At 45.5% G+C, this 19,684-nt stretch overlaps 1 protein-coding gene across 1 annotated transcript in view; it reads left to right on the top strand.

Moving 5' to 3' along the window:
- RHOT2 (ras homolog family member T2) overlaps positions 1 to 19,684 on the top strand; it is a 30,358-nt gene that overhangs the window by 595 nt on the left and 10,079 nt on the right. The window contains exons 2-11 of the mRNA XM_083473672.1: positions 5,904 to 5,962; positions 8,980 to 9,061; positions 10,423 to 10,466; positions 11,158 to 11,211; positions 11,832 to 11,884; positions 12,570 to 12,678; positions 13,832 to 13,933; positions 14,393 to 14,491; positions 18,197 to 18,305; positions 19,342 to 19,462. Coding sequence (XP_083329798.1) covers positions 5,904 to 5,962; positions 8,980 to 9,061; positions 10,423 to 10,466; positions 11,158 to 11,211; positions 11,832 to 11,884; positions 12,570 to 12,678; positions 13,832 to 13,933; positions 14,393 to 14,491; positions 18,197 to 18,305; positions 19,342 to 19,462 — 832 coding nt within the window. The remainder of the gene's footprint in view (positions 1 to 5,903; positions 5,963 to 8,979; positions 9,062 to 10,422; positions 10,467 to 11,157; positions 11,212 to 11,831; positions 11,885 to 12,569; positions 12,679 to 13,831; positions 13,934 to 14,392; positions 14,492 to 18,196; positions 18,306 to 19,341; positions 19,463 to 19,684) is intronic.

The raw sequence follows: 19,684 nt of genomic DNA, 5'->3' as shown, positions 1-19,684 counted from the left end.
ATAACTAAGGGTTATCAATACCATACTGTTGCGTGCATCTATATACATCTGACATATTGGTCTCTGGCTTTTGAGAACTCATGCCCTGGTGGGTTTGTTGTTAAGATGCTTTCGGGCTCTTGGGTAATATTTAATCTTTTGCCGAAATCCGTTGGCAATCAAAACTGTAGGCAGATTGGGAAATACGTGGAAAGCAGCTTAAAATAAAGTCAACAGCACTATATTGCATACACAGGATGCAAATATTTTAAATAGAATGTTTTAAGAGACCGCAAAGTGCAGAAATTAACAAGCTCAGCTGCAGTCCTTTCCCAATGACTGGTGGAAAAAACCAGTGGGATATTGGTAAAGATTTAACAGCAATTGCTGTTTATGGAAATTCTGAATGAAAATTAAAAGGGCAAATTTTGTGGGGTGGATGATAGCAGGGAGGAGTATGGAAGGATCAGAAGGAAGCAGCCTGTGACTTCATCTAAAGTCTCAGTCACCAGCATTGTTTCAGGAAAAAGTATAGGCTTGGGGAAAGGAGTTTGCAGCTGCTTTGCTGCTCCCTGTCATGTTTTGCTCCTGGTCCACACTGGGTTTACTGTGTCATTCAAACCAGGACTTGTGGTTAATCTCTTGCCTCACTAGGTTGGCTTTAGCTCAGGTTAATGAGGAGAGAGCTTAACCATGATGGTTGGTTCTCCATCTTCCCTGGCTATTGGCCATGCTGGCTGGGGCTGCTGGGGGTTGGAGTTCAGTGATGTCTGGAAAGCCACAGGTTCTCCACCCTTGGTCTAACCTACTATGTTTGAATGATGGTGGCCCCTTTAATACTGCAGTCCATCGTTTGATGAGCATCGTGTTCATGTTGAGAGGCACTGTTACCAACTCAGTGACAGACTTTGCATCCACCCCTAGTTAAAAAGAGGAGGTGGTGGCTGATGCGAGAGAAAGGCTGCTCTCTGTCTGCCAGCTGATGGTGATCAGAGTTCATAATCCTGGGCTAGATGGCCACACAGTCTGACCCGAAATATGGCAACTTCCTAAGTTCCTGTGAACATGTGTGAGTGACCTAAGTGTGTATGCCCAACTGTTGAGGTGGAATATAACTTAGTCTCAGAAGTAGAACTGACCTTGCCTTTGTTGCAAGCTGGTGAAGTCCACATGAGGGGCAACCTTGTCTCTGGAGAGTCTCATGTGGCTGTAGACCATATAGGCAGCACCTTTCCATAAATCACAACTGGGGAATGTGTGGCCCTCCAGCTGTTATTGGGCCACAACGTCCGTCGTCTTTAACTATTGGCCAGAGCAGATGTGAGTGTGTTATATTAGCAGTATAAACTCTGTTAACTCCACAGAGCACCTGAAAGGCCACATGTTCTCCATCTCTGGCCTAAATGTAAAGAAAGCTCTTTGCAGTTCCATAAGTGTGTGTGACTGTCCACTGCATGTCAGTGTCCTCGTTTTGCTCTATCCTTCTTTGTTATTCTTCCCTTTGGGATTTCTTGGCAGTAGATTTTATTTTTTTTGGAGAGAATAGCCCTCAGGCATTGGAACAGAGTCACTCTGCCGCTGGGCCTCAGTGTCTTCCTTGCATCCAGCCATCCCCAATTTTTTTTTCCACCCCAGAGAGTCATTGTGGGCTTTGTTATTGCCTTAAGGAAGTCCCTTACCCAAAGTATTTATGTAATCAGAAAAAGGGGGTGGGGAAGCAAAGGGTTAGATTCATTTTTCTCTAAATTTAATGGGAGAATTTTCCCACTCTCAATTTTTGTATGCATTAAGATGTTTTAACCTGGATAATGTAAAGCTCAGAATTTGGGTTGAATTTGCTAAAGTCCAAGCATTCTTACACAGAAACTATTTGGTGTATTCTGGTGGTATTGGTTTTCCTGCAGCCCACAGATTAAAGTGTTAAAAGAGTCTTTACGGATCAGATCAAATTCCATCAAGTCCAGCATTTTGTTTCAGGATGCCATCTAGCAGCCTACAGAAGCTCACAGGAAGAGGGCATGATGGTACTGATGGTTGCCCACTTTATTATCCTTTCTCAGTCGGTTTAAGACATGTTTATTCTCTCAGCCATTTTTAAGAGATTGCCCTTTAAAACACCCTCCTTGTTTCTTTGTTTCTGTCTCTTTCTGGTGCCCCCTTTCCATTTTCCCCCTCCTTGCCACCCCCATGAAATTAGGCCAAAAGCCACAGCTTGCCCATCTCTAGTTTAAACATTGAAGTTGCAAGGGAAGGATGGAGGCCTTCTTTTCTTCTTCTTATAACAAAGACAATTTTGCATCACTATCTTGTTCCAATCCCTCCCCCTTTTATTTATTATTACATTTATCCCACCTTTTCTCCAAGGAGCTCAAGGTGGGGTACACGCTTCTCCACCTCTGCATTTTATCCTCACAACAACCCTGTGAGGTAGGTTTGGTTGAAAGGTAGTGACTGGCTCAAGGTGGGGTTCAGGGCTCGGTGGGGATTTGAACCCTGGTCTCCCAAGTCATAGCTGGACACACTAACCACTATGCTACACTGACTTGCAAGTTTTACAGAGAGATGACAAGAATGGGATATAAAACAAACAGGCAAGGTGATTGAGCGGGTGGTCACTGAACAACCCCAGGCACGCTTGAAGGATGCGGTCCACTTGGATCCCTTCCAGTCGGGATTCATCATGGGACTGAAACTGCTTTGGTTGTGCTTGTCGATGATGTCCGGTGGGACAGGGACCAAGGTGAAAGCTGTTTCCTGGTGCTGCTGGATCTCTCAGTGGCTTTTGACACCATTGATCATGACATCCTTCTGGACCGTCTAGAGGAGTTGGGAGCACTGTCATACAGTGGTTCCACTCCTTCCTCCTGGGTCATGTCCAGAAAGTGGTGTTGGGGGATAAGAGTTCCGACCCCTGGGCTCTCACTTGTGGGATGCCTCACGGCTCTGTCCTCTCCCCCATGCTTTTTAATATCAATATAAAGCTGCTGGGAGAAATCATCGGGGGGTTGGGCTGGGCATTCACCAGTATGCGGATGACCCAGAAACTACAACTAATCCAGAATGCGACAGCGAGATTGGTGACATGGAGTGGCCGCCGAGACCATATGACACCAGTCCTAAAGGTTCTTCACTAGCTCCCATTACATTTTTGAGCACAATTCAAAGTGTTGGTGCTGACCTTTAAAGCCCTAAATGGCCTTGGCCCAATATACCTAAAGGAGCGTCTTCACCCCCACCGCTCAGCCCTTACACTGAGGTCCAGCTCCGAGGGCCTTCTGGCGGTTCCCTCACTGCAAGAAGTGAGGTTACAGGGAACCAGGCAGAGGGCCTTCTCCCTCCTTTCAGTTGCCAAGGAAATAAACAACTATCTGACTTTTAGAAGACATCTGAAGGCAGCCCTGTTTAAGGAAGTTTTTAATGTTTGATGTTTTAATATGTTCTGATATATGCTGTGAGCAGCCCAGAGTGGCTGGGGAAACCTATCCAGACAGGTGGGGTATATATAATAAAATTATTATTATTATTATTTGTAGGTTGGTCACCCAATGTTGTAAGGTGCAAATGAGAAGGAGGAACTCCAGTCAAGGTCTATGGATCTTGCTCACCGTCTCCCTTCTCAAGTTAACTGTGTCTTGGAAAACAGCATTAGGAGCTGCCGTGGTCTCTCTGGGAGCATACAGCTAAAACAAACTGAATTTTTCCTATTTGTGTGGGCTGCAAACAACATTTTCAAATATTAATAACTTTAAAAAGCTTCCTCTTTGCTGAGAGTAGTTACTATTCTAAATCTTGGCTCGGGGCACTGTGTATAATTAATTATCTGAGTTTTTTCTGAAATATATATGTGTGTATAGGAGGCAATATATTGGGGGCTTTGTGGATTTAAAACTGAAATAGCAGATTCACTAACAGATAACTGTCTATGCTTTGGGGATGAAGGATTGGGAGGTAACCCTGACCCCCTGTACCCCAGTGCCTTTTCTTATGTCCTGTTGGTGCTATCCCTTGACTCCTAACCAGATTCTTTGGGTTTCTTGTCTGCTTTAATCTTCAACTAGTGGCTTATGCATACTCCTGGCTTGTAACCGAGTCCACAAAAGTTACTAGCCAGGTACCTTAGCCAGGCCTTGCATCTATGTTAGTAATTTTTTTTTTAATGACAATTTCCTATTCCTAGGTGACGGTTGTATTTTTTACTGGCTTTTACCCTCTCACCAGCTGGCACAAGGCTTTCTCCTTTCCTCTATCTCCCTTTTCCTTCTATTGCATGCCTTTTCTTTTTAAGGGTGAGCCTGTAAGCAGGAACTAGCATTTTTTCTATTTCTGCTCAGCGTCTTCTGCAATTGAGTGTCTTTGGGGAAGGGTTGTAGCTCAGGGGCCAAGAATCTGCTTTGCATGGAGGAGGTCCCACGTTCAATCCACAGGTAGGGCTAGGAATGTCTCTTGCCTGGAACCCCAAAGAGATGCTGCCAGTCAATTTAGAAAGTACTGAACTAAACGGACCAATCACTGCCTGGCAATTTCTGCTGATCCTCTTATTTGAGCCAGTGTGGTGTTGTGATTAGATGTTAGATTAGGACCTGGGAGACCGGGGTTCAAATCTCTGCTCAGCTGTGAAGCTTACTGGGTGACTTTGGGCCAGGCACAGTCCCTCGGCCCATTTTACCTCACAGGGTTGTTGTGGAGATACAGGGGGATAAGGAAATGTATATCACCTTGAGCTTCTTGGAGGAAAGGTGGGAGATAAATGTGATAAATAACAAGCAATGTTGATGAACTGATGGCACATGGCTGTCCTGTTATTGGGTGGGGGAGGGGGCAGATGGGATGGGACAGGCTCTGAGGCCATTTTGGCCAAGCCATGCCCCTCTATTTTATATCTTATATGAGTCAGGTGCAGGACAGGTAAGGAACTGACTCATCTGAAATCATATTTGCAGAGGCCCCAACCGTGAGCTGGTTGTCAGGTCTTGCAAAGCATGTGCATGGAGCTTCTTGAGATCCAACAATCAGCTGTCAAGTCTGTGCAAAGTGTGGGTGGGAGGGATTGTCACCTGGTGTCACTATGACACCAGAGAAATCACAAATCCACTTCTCTGTGAAAGAGAGAACAAACTCTACAAGTTTGCACCATTAAAACAAACAAATCCTTACTGGTGTCATTTGCATGTCTGCCTTTTCTCCAGTGAGCCCAAGTGTGACATATGAAAGGGACTGCTCCATGTTTATCCTCTCAACATCCCTGTGATAGTGTTGAACAATATCTGGAGGGCCACAGGTTCTCCAGCTCTGGCCTAGATGCCACTCTGTCATTTGAGCTCTGCTGTATCTAACCTTGGACCATGTCATACAGAAGTCTATTTCCTTGATTCAGCTCAGGAAATGTTAGTTCAGACGCAGTATCCTCTAGCTGCAAATATGCGTCCAACCCCCACTGAAATTGTCAGATTTGTCTTTTGATATGAATGGGGATGCCATCACCCACCCAGTTCCCCTAGTCATTGAATGTGACAGAACCGAAACTGGGGACGGTGCATTCTGTCTGTTGGATACCTGTCTCTCAGGTGACCTGCAAAGCTGTAAGCTTTTTTGAAGTGATGCACATCTGTCCCCAACATAATCATCCGCATTTCAGAGATCCAGTGTGCTATAGTGGATAGATGGTTGGATTTGGGCCAGAGACGGCTGAGTTCAAATTCCTACAAAGCCGGGAAGATCGCTGGATGGCCTTCTGCAAGGGTGTGTGCGCGCTCTCTCTCTCTCTCTCTCTCAATTAACATGCACAGCTGTTGAGAAGATAACATGGAATAACCACCATGTTACTCGCTACTACATTCCTTATCTTGGTAAGAGTTCCTGTAATGATCTTCTTGTTTCTTCTTCTCTCCACCCCTCCTCTCTCCCTCCTTCCTTCCCTCTCATAGCCCAGGTGGGGAAGACCTCCTTGATCATGGCCCTGGTAGGCGAGGAGTTCCCTGAAGAGGTGAGTGCAAGATGGTTTTCTTTCCTGCTGGCGTGTAAAAAATCATTGAATTATCAAAGACCTGCAGCCAAGAGATTTGGCTGATAATATCAACTCAGGGTATGAATTTACACTATCGCCTGCCTGCTGTGTGGCTGCCTTGGTGCTCTCCGCTCCTTTGCTCAAAGTCCACAAAACTCCCTTGCCAGACCACTCCCTGCCTGCCTATTAGCCAGCCAAGTGGCACCCAAGTGGCACTCTGCCCTTGAGATATCAGAAGTCCCCCCCCCCCCGGCCTCTTTTCTTTCTTGGACTTTTCTCCTGCCTTCTGGTCTCATCCTTCTCCTACAGCAGATGGGGAACCTGTGGCCCTCTAGCTGCTGTGACCTGCAACTCCCATCACCCCTGACCACTGGCCATGCTGCCTGGGGCCTGTGGGAGGTAGAGTCCCCAAACCTGCAAGGGGCCACAGGTTCCCCACCCCAGGTCTGACAGGTTTTCACTTTGAAGTCCTGCTACCTGCACTGCCTTCTTCCCTTCTGTTTCTAAGCTAGGAATCCGCAGATTTGGTGAAGTCCATGAGGACATAAAAAGAACCCTTCTGTATCAGGCCTGAGGCCCTATCTAGTCCAGCTTCCTGTTCTCATAGTGTCCAACCAAATGCCCCAATGCAAAGCAGGACCTGAGCACAACAGCGCTCTCACCACTTGTGATTCCCAGCAGCTGGTGTTTAGAAGCATACTGCCTTCCACAGTGAAGGTAAGTTGCCACTGAGAGCCTCATTCTCCATGAATTTGCCTAATCCTCCTTTAAAGCCATTCAGGTTTTTTGCCATCATGACACCTCAGGGTTCCCTCCTTGCTTAGGCACATGCAAAGTGGGATGCAAAGGAATAAGCCCGCGCCCTCCTTGCAAGCTTGGAGTTTGGGGAGGTTCCTTCTTTGCACTTGTGCTGCAAATCCCTCTGGAGCTCTGTGTGATGTCAGCGATGAGAGAGAGACACACACTTGGCAAGGACCCGTTTGGGCTACTTACTAAGGCCTGTGATAGGCCCTCTTCCCACAATCGCCATCCCTTATGCAAACGTTTATGCAACTGATCCTGCCATGGTTCCTTGTGAAGTTTTTCTCCCATGCATACAACAAAAGCAAAACAGCACTTTGATTCCTCCATAAAAGCTGCATGGTTTCACACCTTTTGCTCTGAGCAGTTTTAATTGTTAACATCTTTCATGGCACTGGAGCAGCTCAGTCAGTGGCTATGAGCAGCTTGCAAGAAATGACAAGCTGTGCTCTGGTGTGTAGATGAGAGTTGGAAGGAATCATTCTTTTCCCGTACTCCACTTCAAGCCAGAGCCATCTTCAGTAGCCCAGTGACAGAGCACCTGGTTTGGTTCAATCCCTGGAATCTCCAAGCAGCACATCCCTGATCAAACTAGTGGGGACACTACTGAACTTGATGGACCAATGGCCAGACTCTGTATAAGGCAGCTTCTAAAGTTACTAAGCGCAGAATCTGGGGGGGAGGGCCATAACTCCATGGTGGAACCTCCACTTTGCTTGTAGAAGGTCCCAGGTTCAATCCCCAGCAGCTCCAGATAGGGCTGGGAATGTCCTGCATCTCAAATCCTGGAGAGCTACTGCCAGTCAGTGTAAACAGTACTGAACGAGATGGGTCAATGGTCTACGGCAGTTTCCTACATCACTTACACAGGCTTGTAAATTAGCCTGCTAAGGAGGAGGAAGCTGGAAGGCAATGCCTCTCCCTGGATTGGTTGTAAGGATAAAGGCAGGTCCCATGGGCTGGTGGGACAGCGCCCACCTAATGGACCCTGCTCCCTGCTGGATGGACTTCTGGTCTGATCCGATGAGGCTGTTCTTATGCTCTGTTTTTATTATTATTATCATTTCTCCATTGATTTGATTTGATACCTGCCCTTCCTCATAAGGTCTCAGGGCAGGTTACGAGAATGTGAAAATTCAATATGGGAAAAAAAACTGCTTCAGCTGCTGGTTTCTTCTGTCCTTTCCAGCATCTGGCCAGGATGGTACCTCTAGAGCGGTTACTGCTGCGGACGTCTATGCAACGCCCCCAGCATTGCCCATCTGTTCGAAAGCTCCCAAGAACAGCCACCCTCCCTGCCATTTGCCTCATGTTCTGGGAAGGGCTGTCTTGATTAACTCTGGTGGCCGCACTTCCCCTCTGCTTCCCAGCCTCTGATCTGCAGCAGGCAGATGGCATTGGTGCCTGCCCCCCTGTTGACCCCTCTCACCCTTTCGCCACTGGTGCAGTAAGTCTCCTAATCAGGTGCTGGGATCATTCTAAATACCATTCCCACATTCCTGCTCCAGCCCCAGGCAAGCAGCTTAATGCTACCCCAACCCCAATCCCCAGGACGCTGTCAGGTCAGTGGATCAGGTCACTGCTTGCCGAGACTTAAGGGGCTGCAGAAGTGCTTGAAAGGGGATTTGCAGGGAAGCAGTTCAGTGCCATTTCTCAGGAGGGGTGAGTGGGCTGTGCCTATTCCATGCTTCTGCTTTCATACTATGCAGGCCTGAAATTTGTAGTTCATTCTAAAATTCTGTTTTCATCTAATCCACCTACACAAGGGAGCTTCTCTCTCTAAACTCTGGGCATCTGGGGCACTGCCATCCTTCCCCCCCCCCCAAATTGGCAATGGAACCATATGTTCTTCATCAGTTCTCAGCACACTGAGAATGTGCCCTGCTTACAACTGCAAGATAGACCCGCTAATATTAACAGCGTAGCATTGGAAGAGCTTGGCTGCTGGATCAGGCCAAAGGCCCCTCTAGTCCTCCAGCAACCTGTTCTCACAGTGGCCAGTCAGATGCCCCAATGCGAAACCTGTAGGCAAGACCTGAGATCAACTGTACTCTCCCCTCTTGAGAGCCTCAGCAACTGGTATTCAGAGACATACTGTATCCGACATTAGAAGTTGTATGTGGCCAAATCCATGAAGGATAAGGCTGTCTTGGGCACAATGTGGAAATGATCATCTCCCTTTTCCCCCCTCCCAGGTGCCGTCTCGTGCAGAAGAGATCACAATTCCGGCAGATGTCACACCTGAGAAAGTCCCCACCCACATTGTGGACTACTCAGGTAGGCACCCACCCCCCAATGGATTTAAAAGGGCTCATCTGGGAGGAATGGCACGATATGAACTGAATAAGTAATAATAAAACAATAGATAAAAGTCACATAAGGCAGTCCAAGCTAGCGGCTGTCACCATGTCTTGTGGTAGCAAATTCTGTTTATAAAACTCTGCCTGGCACAGAAAAAGCAGATAGGGCGGTGTTAGGGTGGTGTTTTTCCCCCTTTCTGATAACACTAGGACTTGGGGGGCATCAGTGAAATGGAATGTGGGAAGATTCAGAACAGGAAAATAAAGTACTTTCACACCCAGCATATAGTTGAACTTTGAGACCCCTGGTGGGGCACTTCTGCTGGTTCCCCATGCTCTGGAAGTTCGGTTGGTCTTCACCAGGGATTGAGTCTCTAGTTTGGCAGGTCCTGCCCCGTGGAATTCCCAGGCCTTTATTATTTCCCCCCTCTTTAACCAACTAGCCTCTATTGCTATGTTCTCTGTCTTTAATTATGTTTTGCAGATATCTATTGATTTATTGTATATATGTTGTAAGCTGCCTTGATATATGTTATGAAAGTGCAGATCATAAATATTCGAATGGCTAAATAAATAAATAAGCCAAAGAAGCAGAAGTCCCAGCAAAGGAAGAATGGATACAAAAACTTACGGAATATGCAGAAATGGTGAAACTTACCGGAAGAATAAGAATTCAAGATAACAAACTTTGTATAAAAGAATGGAAATGGTTTATTGAATATTTACAGATAAATTGTAAACAGATAAGAGCATTGGTGAGATTATTGTAATAACCTGCAGTTTTATAAGAGTATATATTTAAAGTAGACGGATAAATGAGCAAATTATGTTAATTTGGATATGCAGAAGATATAAGGAACCACAGAAAGAGGGGGAAGGAAGTCAAGTTTTGAAACGTTAAAATGATTGTAAAATTGGTGAAATGTATAAACCTGAAAAGCATAAATAAAGTTTTAAAATAAATAAATTAGCAAGCAAGCAAGCTAGTGATGGCCACCAGTTTGGATGACTTTGTAAGGGGATTAGACAGATTCATAGAGGACAAGGCTATGAGTTGCTACTAGCCAGAATGGCTAGGTTCTCCCTCTGCTGTTGGAGGCAGTAAGTCTCTGGACACCAGTTGCTGGGAATCACAAGTGGAGAGAGTTCTTGCTGCTGTGCTCAAGTCATACTTGAGCATCTGGTTGTCCACAGGATGCTGGTGTCTGGATGGGCCACTGGCCTGAAATAACAAGGCTTTTGTTTCATTCTTCACATTCCGGCCACATCCCCGAGTGTCTTTTTGGGGCACAGTAAAGATCCCCGACAGCAATGTACAGCCTTTCCTTTGCCTTTCAGAATCGGAGCAGACGGACGAGGAGCTCCAAGAGGAGATTGCCAAGGTGAGCAAGGACAACTTTGGATGCAGGGGAGGCCTGTTGTAGCAACTCCACCAGCCTCTTCCCTTCAGCTTGTGCTCTGAATTTTGCTCTTCATGCTCATCTTGAGCCCACCACTTTCCCTGTTAACTCTGCAAGAATCCCAAATAGTCGAATTTGGAGATTAGCGTCATCAGTTTTGTTAACCGTTTGCCTAACCCTTTGGTTGCTTGTAAACTGCTATATGCCATCTCCTTCCTCTCCTGACCCACAGCAATGGTGTGTGTGTACGTACGTACATACATACATACATATGTACATAATGGGGGCTTAAAGCTGCCATGCCGAATCCCATCCGAATCCCCCTAAATTGGGAGATTAAGTGATAAGCTTGCTTCTCCAAAGGGCAAGTGATCTTGCCATCTGCTTTTTCCTAAAAGCCATTTGCGTTGGCACTGGCTGAGCTGAGCTGAGCTGGTGGTCAGATTTGAGCAGAGCATGAGGAGCCCAGATGTCCTCCTTGAGCAAGGAGGCTCAGATGTTGGGACTTTTGTTACTGAAAAGTGAGGGCTTTTCTGACCCTCTTGGTGGTTTTGAGATGCCACCTCTCAGTTGGCAGCCTGGCATATTGGTTCATACAATGGGCAGAATCAAGCAGTAAAAAAAAAATTCCTGGACATGAGCTACCTTGTTTTACCTTTTTGCTCCTTTGCAGGCAAATGTGGTCTGCATGGTGTACGATGTCACGGAGGAATCCACCATTGACAAGGTAAGGGCTGGGATTTCCTGCCCCTCTTTCACAAGGACCTGGCAAAAGTGCAGCTGTGCTTCTGCCTGACGCTCTGCTGATTATCACCATTGCACACAGCAGTCTGAGGGGTGGCAAGACATAATGAACTTCGATCCATTCACAGATTATGGGGTTATCACTGGCTCCTAGTCATAAGGGCTGTATATGCTGCTTACAGAATAGGAGGCCGTATGCCTCTCAATACCAGCTACTGGGTATTGCAGTTGGGAGACAGCTGTGGCCTTCATTGTGCCTGTGAGCTTCCCAGAGGCAGGAAATGGGATACTGGGCCAGGAAGGCCTTTGCTCTGCTCCAACAGGACCATTCTTACATTCTTGACTGGCATTGGCTCTGGTTGGGCATCTGCTTGAGGTGCACCTACTCTCTTGTCATGCTCACAGTGGCCTGGATCGCATGGGTTGGTTGACAGGGGCAGGGCTGGCATTTTTCACAGGGCCAAACTGTGTAGCATTTAAGTGCCTGCCAACCGGTTGATCCCATAGGACCCTGCCATGCCCAAGACTCTCTTTCTGTGGCTGTCATTGCTGTTAGTTTCCCACTCCACTTACTTGCTTTTTCCTTCTGTTTCCCCCACTTAGATTCGGACAAAATGGATCCCAATGGTGAATGGTGGAGCTGAAAAATGTTCCAGGTAGTGTATTGCCCAACAAGGTGGGATGCTACATTTTGCCCATGTCTGGGCCCCAGTTGCTGCTCCTGTTTTTAAAGCAGGGCTGGGGGACCTTCGGCCCGCCAGATGTTACTGAACTACAACTCCTAGCAGCCTCAACCAACATAGCCAATGGCTCTAGATGATGGGAGTTGCAGTCTAGCAACATATGGAGGGCCAGAGGTTCCCCACACCTGTTTTAAAGGCTTCAGTTATTCAATGCTGGAAGCAGGCTAAAGTCTGATTCCTGAAAGCAGAAGATGTGGTGGGCAAACTGTTCCTAGATTATACATTTCAGTGAGGAATTCAGAGAGAAATGAAGAAGAAGCAGATCCTGGACCAGGTGTGAAAGACCCAAGTTTTAGGTCCTGCTAACTGAGTAGACCTAGCCTCTTTGCGTCTTCCCTGAGGTTTGGGGCCCCTTAATAACTCTTCTGCCAGGAACAGTTGTCCCCTTCATCTGTTGTCGGTGGGAACCCCTGCCTAAATTAGACAAAGCAAATTAAGAAATGCAGATCTCCATTTACTTCTCCCCTCCCCTCCAGTTGTTGCATTTGCCTTGACACGCAGACTGCTCCAAACTCTTCAGCCAGTGCTTGTGTGCCTATTCTTGTTTCCGACACCTTTTCTCTCTCCTCACCCCACCCCCTTTCTCCCTCTTTTCTAGGATCCCCATCATCCTTGTAGGAAACAAGTCCGACTTGCAGACTGGGAGCTCCATGGAAACCATCTTGCCCATCATGAACCAGTTCTCGGAAATTGAGACCTGCGTGGAGGTGGGGATCTGCTTGGGCGTATGAGGTGGAGCAGGGGGAGAATTCTCTGATTGGCAGCCTCCGTGGTTGTCTCACATCATGGTTTTTCTTTCCCAGCAACCTCTTCCCCCATGCCACCCTGGGCAGTTGTGTATATAAGGCTCACAGCTATGGCCAGAATCATGGCAAAACTGCTGCAGCCAAAGTGAACTCTCTAGTTCACGTGTTAACTTTGTCCGTTCATGTGCATACCTTGGGAAATGACTGGGGTCTTTCACATGGCTAGGAAACTTATGACACCAGTCAAACCAGCCCTTATGACTGATCTGATGGTAGAAGGCAGGCCAAACGCAGCCAGTGGATAGAAAGGACTTCCTCACCCTTGCCATGGTCATCAACAAAACTGATTGGCAGAATTGTTATTATTTTATTTATTCATTGAATTTGCATGCCCCACTTCCACATAAAGCCCAGTAGACACAGACTGAGTTCAGTGGACTCAGGAAAGATTTTTTTAAAATCCTGTACAAATTTAAGAAGACCTTGCTGGGTTAGGCCAATGACTCATCTAGACCAGCTTCCTGTTCTCACAATGGCCAAGCTGATGTTTGTGGGAAGCCTGAAAGCTGGATCTGAGCACAACAACCCTCAACCTACTTGTGATTCCCAGCATAGTCTCTCTGACAGTAGAGGCATCGTGGGTAGAGGCCATTGATAGCCTTACCTGTATGAATTTGTCCAGTCTTTTAAAGCTATACAAGACGTTGCAGATCTGTCAAGATCTTTGTTTTAAATGTCATGTATGGATTTATTTATATTGCTCATGGAGGTCATCTAAACTACTTGAAGGACTAATGGTCTCTCGCTCCCCCACTTCCACCCCAAAGCATTCTGGGAATTGTAGTACTCTGATATATGTGACCATAATTGAAAGGGAATGCACAGACAGTGGTCTTTTCTCTGCTGAGTTACCCTCCAAAGTGGAAATTAAACAGGAAGCTTCCCTGTTTATAACATCTTCTTCTAGTCCTGGGCTTCTTCCTCCATGGCCTGCCTGAAAAAGAGATCTTGAAGCATTTCTTTCCAGCCTGTGCTGTTTGTGTCGGTCCAGCATTCCTTTCTGCCTCTCTCAAATTGCTTCTCTCTCCCTCCCCTCCCCTCTTTGTGCTCCAAGTGTTCTGCAAAGAACCTGAAGAACATCTCTGAGCTGTTCTATTACGCCCAGAAGGCTGTTCTGCACCCAACAGCCCCTCTCTACGACCCAGAGGAGAAGCAGGTAGGATACATCGTCTCAGAGCCGCAAATAGGTTTTGTACCCAGAGAGGACTTCCAAGGTTCTTTAGACTGGAGAGTTCCATCACTTCCAGGCAAATCCTACAGTGCCAGCTCAAGTTGCCTTGCAGCTGCACCTCTGAACCAGTTTGGCTCAGGAACCTGTGGCCCTCCAGATGTTGCTGGACTACAACTCCCATCATCCCTCACCACTGGCCTTGCTGACAGGGGCTTATGGGAGCTGTAGTCCAATGACATCTGGACAGATGTGGATTCTCCATCCCCGATGTAATACTACATTGAACACCAGCCCTCTCTGTTGTTCCTAAATTGCCTGGACAATGGCTTTGATTTCGTCGTCCTTTCTGCCTGTAATCAGGGCATTCTGTGCAACGAAGAGGAGTGGAGAACCAGTGCTTCCTATGGCCTGCTTTTATAAATCGTGTTCTTTTTCTACCACCAGCTGAGGCCAGCATGCGCACGGGCCCTCACTCGGATCTTCAATATGTCTGACCAGGATAACAACCAGATCCTAAGCGATGAGGAGCTGAACTATTTCCAGGTATGTTCCCATGTAACAAAACAATGCAGAACATACTTTTGGGTAACTCCATGCAGCTTCTGGTAAATATCAGCTTTCCTGTCTTGCTTTTGCTACCAGTTGCTGGAAACCACAGGAGAGCAGAGTTTTCTTGTGCTCAAGTCCTGCTTGCATCTGAATGGCCACTGTGAGAACAGGATGCTGGTTTATGTAGACGATTTAATATAGGTGTGTGTGTGTGTGTGTGTGTGTGTGTGTGTGTGTATACAGTTTTTCATCATTAACATCATTCAAACTTAAATTCAGCAATATTTATACAATTGTGGCATTCCTTGAACCCGTGGACTTCCCTCCTCCCCAGTTTTCCACAGATACATTTTTTAATTTTAATCACATCTAATTGCATATATCCAACTTCAATTAAATCCTTATTTAATCCTTTACCTGTTAAAAATTACAGTCAACCCTATATCAATCTTACTAACATCTTTAAATCTTTACATTGTTCCTTAATGTACTCTATAAATTTATACCATTCTTTTTAAAATTTACTGTCATCTTGGTGTCTGAGCTTCCCAGTTATTTTCACCATTTCAGCATAGTCCATCATTTTCACTATCCACTTGGTTGGTGTTTCCTCTTCCTTCCAACTCTGGGCAAAAAGCATTCTTGCAGCTGTCGTTGCATACATGTAAACAGTCTTTTTAAGTCCTTTGGTATTTCTTCTCCTGTGGTGCCTATTAAAAAAGCTTCCATTTTTTCCACAAAATTTTTCTTAAACATTTTTTCCAGTTCATTATATATCATTTCCCAGGATGCTCTAGCCTTCTTGCACATCCACCATATGTGGTAGAATGAGCGTTCATTCTCTTTACACTTCCAACATACGTTGGTAGTGTGGAAGTCAAATACCATCTGTACATCATTTTCATATAATTTTATTTCAATGTACAGCATGCTGTGAATTTCAAATCCTCCCTCTATAATCTTTCCCAATCTGATTGGTTTATGTAGACCATTGGCCTAATCCAGCAATCTCTTCTTATCACCCCCCCTTTTTTTAACCTAAGCAAGTTTCTCACCCATACAGGCACAATTAATATACCTTCCTATTTGGGGGCTGCAGTTGCCAAAGCCTCAGCAGCCAGGTGGGATAGCTGAATAAGAATGTATTTTGTCTGCCTCACTTATAAACTGTCCTTCATTACATTGCAATCCTGCGGCAATAAAATGGGTTAAAGGCAGGCTGTAATAGGTACATCAGAACACGAACAAGATAAAAAATAGGAAACAAATTAGAGCAGTTAATCATCAAGCTGAGGCCTGACACCAAGTTAAAGCAAAGAAATCAAAAAGCGCAGACGGTGAGCAGTGCTATGCGTTCCTGATTGCACCTCCTTATGACAAGAGAAATTAGAATAAATTTTATGGACAGGAAGCATGACAATTCACATAAATCACATGATTGAGTTACTGGATGTGTTTTAGTGCCAGGTATGCAGAGTCCTGTTTGCAGCTGATGCCGATCCTTTAAAATTTAGACCTTTAAGTTTTTGAAGTCTTTTGATCATAAGCCTCTTATTGCTCTGCTTGAAGTTTAACCAGTCCGGCACTTTTCCAGTTCCCTTCATTTTCTCCACATCTATGTTCATTTTTCCTGCTATTCTATGGATTAAAAAAACAACAACACCCACAAAATACATTTTTTAAAGTCATGTTAACTGTCACACTGTTTCTTTTCCTTGGTGAAAATTAAGTTTTGCATTCTCATACTTTCCTGCCACCGAAATTTGAAATTTTAGCATGGTCTAAGATCTTAAAGCAAGCCTTCTACTGCTTCCAGATTGTTTCTCTGGGCAGGGTTTTATTTGACAATGATTTCAGTTCACATAATCTGCTTTTGCCTCCTTGATTCTTGAGGCAGATTTTTAAAAAGAACCCCCAAATTTGGCAGAAGGTTATTGAAAGGTGTTTAATCACTTAGATGTGGAGGCTATGGAGTATAACTAGTACTTGTCCTACTCAGAGTAGACCTATTGAAATTAATGCACACAACTAACTTAGGTTCGCTAATTTCAGTGGGTGTATTCTAACTTAGTTGGATACAGCCCTATGGCCCAAATTTTACATCATTCTCTGCTGTTAGTGGACCTTGAAAGCCCTCAAGTATAGGCAGCTCCTACACTTTGGAACTCCCTGCCGATTGATATCAGGTGCCTTCACTGTACCCTTTTCGGTGCCTGCTTAAAACATTTTTATTTTGGCAAAACTATCCAGACTTGTTGTGTTTGGTTTCTTATTAGCTACTGATGGTTTTAATCAGCTTTTGTATATTTTAAAATACCTGTTTTTAATCAATAATTTTAATGTTTTGTTTTATATTTTTGTAAACCACTTAGTTTTTATGAACAAGCAGAATATATATTTTGATAAATAAAAATAAAAATGGCTTCCAGGCTAAACTTTTGATTGGTGAAGGACTCTATTTAATTCAATTCAAGATAGCCCCAATACTGGATATTTTGTCAAGGGTCTTCCTGACGTTGTGGCCTACTCCAGCATTTCATCCTCATCCTACTTTGTCCTGGCTTTGCTGCAGATCCTCTTGGGCATCAGCCTCGATGTTTCCATTCAAGAGGCAACAGAATTTGTTCTGCGCCCCCAGACATATGGGGAGGACAAATGTTGCTGATCCAGTTAATTTGCCATCAGGTTAAGTCCTGACCTCTTAGGAATTTATTCTGACAATCAGCCGCTGGCAATCAACAGTCTTGGTTGCATACAACTAAGTTATACACAGAGTAGACCCACTGAAATTCATGGCCGTAAGTGAATCATGTCCATTGTTTTCAGTGGGTCTGCTTTGAGCAGGAGTTGGATTGGCTAGTATTGCCAACAACCTGCTTTCCCCAACTGTATAACGTTGCAGACGTGAATTCTCCTGGTTCCTCTTCCATGAAGGAGGTGAGAGGAGGAAAATCACATTTTCCAGTCAATGGAAAAGGAACTGCAGTGTTTACCTGAGTTAGCAGCTCCATTCTTCTCGCAAGGTGAAAGCTTGAGTCAGCAGCTATTTGCACAGGGCTGTCAAATTTGGTTTCTTAGCTCCAGCTTTCCTGAAAGACCCAGATTCTAAAGCTTATATGCAAATTTGTGCATACTGGATAATTTAATTTTGGGTGGGGAGGCAAGCTGCAACAGCAGAGGGTTAGCAAGTCTCTTTTTTCTCAGTTTCTGAGATTTTACTGGGACCTGTATTGAATCTGCAATTGTTTTTATTGGGTTGTAGCCGGTGCTAGATCTACTCAGAGCAGACCCATTGAAATTAATGGGCATGAAGTCATTTGGGTCCATCAATTTCAGTGGGTCTACTCTTGAGTAAAAGGCAGTTGGCGGCAACCCATCGTGGTGGTGTTTTTACTGTTAAATCCCATTAGGATGTTTCTTTAGAAGTGAAATAAATAAATGCTATTGTCTTCCTAAAGGCTAGAAGTGCTGGCTTTCCCACCTCAAATGCTGTGATTCTAAAATCGTTGAATGTCAGATCCCATGAACTGACTTTATCTAACTTGGGATATTGTTGAATATAGGATGTAATAACCTTACAGTAGCTACTAAAGTGGTATGGTTCTTCCTTTTGGCTCCAGTGGAATAGGTTTAAAAATAGATAAACTGGAACTGCCTATTTTCCTGATTTGGCCCCACCTTTCTTCTCTTGGGAGGTAGAAGTCCTGCTTCGGAAATCCTTTGGCACCCCAGGCTCTGGAAGATGTGAAAATGGTGGTCTGGAAAAACACAACAGACGGAGTCCAGGACAACGGACTGACCCTCAATGGTAACTCCAGCAGAAAACTTGCATGCCTGGCTCTGGGGATCATCTTAGAGCCCATCTCGGCGGATCAGAAAGAGGGACAGCAGCACTGCAGAGTTGCACAGATAGCCCAGGGGCATCCTTTGAAGCCAGGGCTGCTCAGCCAGTTTAGACCACATATCCCAAGGGCAAAATTGATGTTGGTTTGAAACAGGCTGCAGGCAGCTGCTTTGCGTGTTTTCCTGCTTGAATGAGCTTTCATTTTAACAGAGCTTCCTTGTTCACTGCTGCAACTCCCTGTGTTCGTTTGATTTTGATTGAACAAGCTGGGGAACGATTTAGCAGTTGTGCCAGGAGAGGGAAAGTATCAGGCAAGAGAACATGGGGAGTGCTTTTACTGCTACACATGGGAATAAATTGAACGACTGAGAAGGCAGGGAAGACTCATTGGGTTAAATCAGGGGGTGAGGAACCTTTTTCAGCCTGGGCAGCCTTTCCCTTCTGGACAGCCATCTGGAAGCCACCTGCCAATAGTGGGCGGAGCCAGAGGTAAAAGTGGGCAGAGCAATAAGTCTGAATGTCACCTTTTGTGCAGTAAGTGAGTTTTGTCACACTGAGATTTGCATCCATTAATTAAATATTGTATAGGAGAGTTTGGGATTTAACTTGGACAGAATCTCCTGTGCCAAGATCTTCTAGCTGGCAACTCCAGCTGCAGAAATCTCACTCATGGCCTAGTTGTGACCCTGTTACAGAGTGTGGGTCTGGCAATAGAAACAAAGGATATGTGGTGCCTATGATGGAAGCAGTTGGAAAAGTCAGATACAGTGTCCTAGACGAGGTCAGGGCAAACCAGTCAGAGGCACACGGTCTCACCTGTGTCATGTGACTTTCAGTGTGCACCAGGAAGTGGCACCCAGCAGCTGAATCTCACGAAGATTCGGAGCTGCTGCCTGTGTGGTGTGAGATCACTACAGATCAGCTTTTCTGGCATCTCTGTTGCCATTGCCTGCTGATCATGCTATGCACTTGGGACCCAAAATCCTTTCCTCTCTTCCAGGCTTCCTTTTCCTCAATACGCTCTTCATCCAAAGGGGGCGTCATGAGACTACGTGGACCATCCTGCGTCGCTTTGGCTATGATGATGCCCTGGAGCTGACAGACGACTATCTCTGCCCGCCGTGCGTAAATTGTTGCCCTCTTGAATGTTAAGGGGAAGGAGAAAGAGGGGACCACTGACATATGGGACAATGGGAAGACATGATTCTGAACTCGCACACAGGAAGCTGCCTTATACTGAGTCAGACTATTGGTCCATCTGGCTCAGTATTGTCCACACTGGCTGGCAGCAACTCTCCCGGATTTGGGACAGGATACATTCCCAGCCCTACCTGGAAGTGCTG

Source organism: Podarcis liolepis (genome assembly GCF_965112155.1).
Source record: "Podarcis liolepis genome assembly, chromosome: 14".
Classification (NCBI taxonomy): Eukaryota; Metazoa; Chordata; class Lepidosauria; order Squamata; family Lacertidae; genus Podarcis; species Podarcis liolepis.
This window is presented reverse-complemented; position numbering and strand designations above follow the sequence as displayed.